Raw genomic sequence first — 2,829 nt, forward strand, 5'->3', positions numbered from 1 at the left:
GCTAACCATTTAGCTATACAGCGGTGGTTTGTTTGACTGGCAAATTTGCTACTTCTATTCCTTTTTACCAGCTTTATTTATTCAGTGTTGCGCCATCTGGTGCAAATCACTGATAATGCTGGATTTTTGTTTATTGTCAATTACTTTGTTTGACATTATTGACAAAAACAATTGGTAAAAGCGAACAAAAAAGAAAAAAGGAGAGGTGAAGGGGCAAAATAATAAGGAGCTGAAATGATTAGGGATTGACCCCTTCCCCTTCGATAGATACACGCAAGTAAATTTTTTAAATATAAACGTCCTTTAATTAAGGGCTATGCACGCCCATAAGGTTTTGTTTTTGTGTTCTTTAGAGACGTCCAAATTTCTTCTACACTGGACTAACATTTGCAAACCATGAACCTAAAGCTCTCGGTGATTGTATCCCTACTTTCAAAAATATAGAGTCGAAAAGGACATTTTTAGCTATGAGTAATATTATGCTTTTTATTTGGGAAATGAAATATTTACATGTGCAGTTTTTTAAAGAGTTGATATGTATCTAGACCGTGTTCTCTCTCCCTCGCGGGTGTACTGAGTAGAGTCATTTGGATCTCTTTCGAATTCATGATCATCTTCAACGATATCTACGTCCTCTGCCATACCAGCTTTTGCCATGATGTTGTGCAATATGACGCAGCTCGTAATAATAGCAGCAGCTGTTTCGTGAGAATAATGTAGCACTCGATGCTTAAGCAAGCACCTAAAACGCGACTTCACAACACCAAATCCTCTTTCTATACAATTTCTTCCAGATGCATGTATCTTATTAAACTTCCGTTCTTTCGTGGTACTTGGGTTTGCAACTGGTGTGAGAAGCCATGGTTCCAAAGGGTATCCTTGATCTCCAATGAGCCATGATTCCCTTTGGTTGGAAGTAGAACTGGCGTTATGCTTGCGTATCAAATACTCGCGTAGGTCAGACGTTGCCCATATGCCTGAGTCATGTGTCGCTCCTGGAAAGTTGGCATTTAGAAATGTAAAACACAAGCGATGATCGCATACCTTAAAATAATTAAATTTAATAAATTGTAAATATTTTTAACAAAAGCAGAAAATACCGCTTCAACATTAATGCTGTAGTAGCCTTTTCGGTTTAGGTATTGGCTTAACGGACGCTCCACATTGTTTGAAGGCGGAGCAACAATGGCAATGTGGGTGCAATCAATTGCACCTATTGTACTTTTTATGCCGAATTTCCGGAAAAACCTTAAATAGTACAAAGATTTTCGTTATAGATTTATCTGAAAAATTTCATTAGCACGCATACCCTGTTTTAACAATATTCTCTTCTTCGACTGTGCGGGGAAACTCGATTTCACTGCCCTTAACTCTCACAATTAGGTTTGCCACAGATTTCAAACTTCTGGAAAAAGAAGCCTGGCTCATAGGCATAGTGTAATTGTTGCCCACGCATGTTTGGTACGATCCATTAGCAAGGAAGTTCAATACCGATAGAATACGGATCGTTATTGGCAAGGAGGTTTGTTGATCATCGTGCGGTTCCAAGTCATCAATAAGGCGACGGCACAAAGAACGGGTCAAACGGAAATGTTGAACGAACACATTTTCACTTAAGGCAAATGGATTGCTGGCATCTCTCAGGGATTTTAAGTACCTCGAGCGATCTCTATTTTCCTCATTTTCCTCATCTTCACACAATAACAGCAAAAGTAATAAGTCTTCTTCCATTTTAATTCAGACACAAACACGCAATAATGTAATTTTTAGCGCAAATTTGAATTGTCAAGAGGGTTTAAGATATTGACAACTTGTCAATCAAAGAGCTTTTTATATTTGACACAGAATAGAAAATACTTGATAAATAATCAAACTTGACAAATAAGCAAGATGGTGAATTTGTCAAGTGCACAGAATAGGCCTGATCGTCTATATATACATGAACGAATTTTCCTATGTAATTTCTTAATATGTCATCTACGCATCTTTGAAATATTGAAGGTGCATTCTTTAGTCCAAACGGCAGCCTTAAGAATTCATATTTTGCTCCGTTTATGCTAAAGGCTGTCTTTTCGGTGTCTGACTCCTTGATTTTTATCTGATGGAAACCTGTTCCAAATCTAGGGTTGCAAAAACAGTTGCTTTACCTAAATTCTGTATTGTCATGTTGACATCAGGTATGGGAAATCTATCGGTAATGGTTTCGCTATTCAATTTCTGGAAGTCTATGACCATTCTTCTCTTAGGGTTTCCTAACTCGTCAGTTCCTTTCTTTGGTACAGTCCAAACGGGTGAGTTATAGGGACTCTTACTGGGTTTAATTATATTATTCTCTAGCATTTTATTTATTTCTTTATTTATGAAATTATTGTCTGAAAAGGGGTAAGGGTACTGTTTTGTCCATATTGGCTCTTCAGTTTTAGTGCGAATCGTGGCTTCAATTGTTGTTGTACATGGTAAAATAGGATTTGTTTCCTCATTAATTCTCATAATTTCTTCAACCTCTTTTTTATATTTGCTCTCAACTATTGTGAAATTTACTTGACTGACATTCATTTCTTTTTTCTTCTGCTCTGTTCTCCTGACATACATCATTTTATATTCGAACAGATCTATCTTAGCCTTCATTTCTCTCAAGGATTGTTCTCCTAATATCATATCAAATTCTTTTAATTCTTCGATTTCAAAAAATACTAATTCTTGTCCTAGCATTCTTATCTTCTTAGCTGAGTTTATTGTGTTTGAACCATTCAGAGTTCTACTAACAAATTGTTTAACTGGAAAGGTCTTTCCATTTGGAATATTTTTCCTAATATAATTTAATGTCGA

The 2,829-nt window shown here is 36.3% G+C and overlaps 1 protein-coding gene across 1 annotated transcript; it reads right to left on the minus strand.

Annotated features, from left to right (window-relative positions):
- Positions 1-1,010: 1,010 nt before the first annotated feature.
- LOC137234466 (putative nuclease HARBI1) lies at positions 1,011-1,918 on the minus strand. The gene is made up of 2 exons (XM_067757986.1): positions 1,310-1,918; positions 1,011-1,248 (listed from the first exon to the last, which is right to left on the minus strand). The coding sequence occupies exons 1-2, from the start codon at positions 1,729-1,731 to the stop codon at positions 1,011-1,013; spliced, it is 660 nt and encodes a 219-aa protein (XP_067614087.1). The 5' UTR covers positions 1,732-1,918.
- Between the last annotated feature and the right edge of the window lie 911 nt (positions 1,919-2,829).

This window comes from Eurosta solidaginis, chromosome X (genome assembly GCF_040869045.1).
Source record: "Eurosta solidaginis isolate ZX-2024a chromosome X, ASM4086904v1, whole genome shotgun sequence".
In the NCBI taxonomy this organism is placed as follows: Eukaryota; Metazoa; Arthropoda; class Insecta; order Diptera; family Tephritidae; genus Eurosta; species Eurosta solidaginis.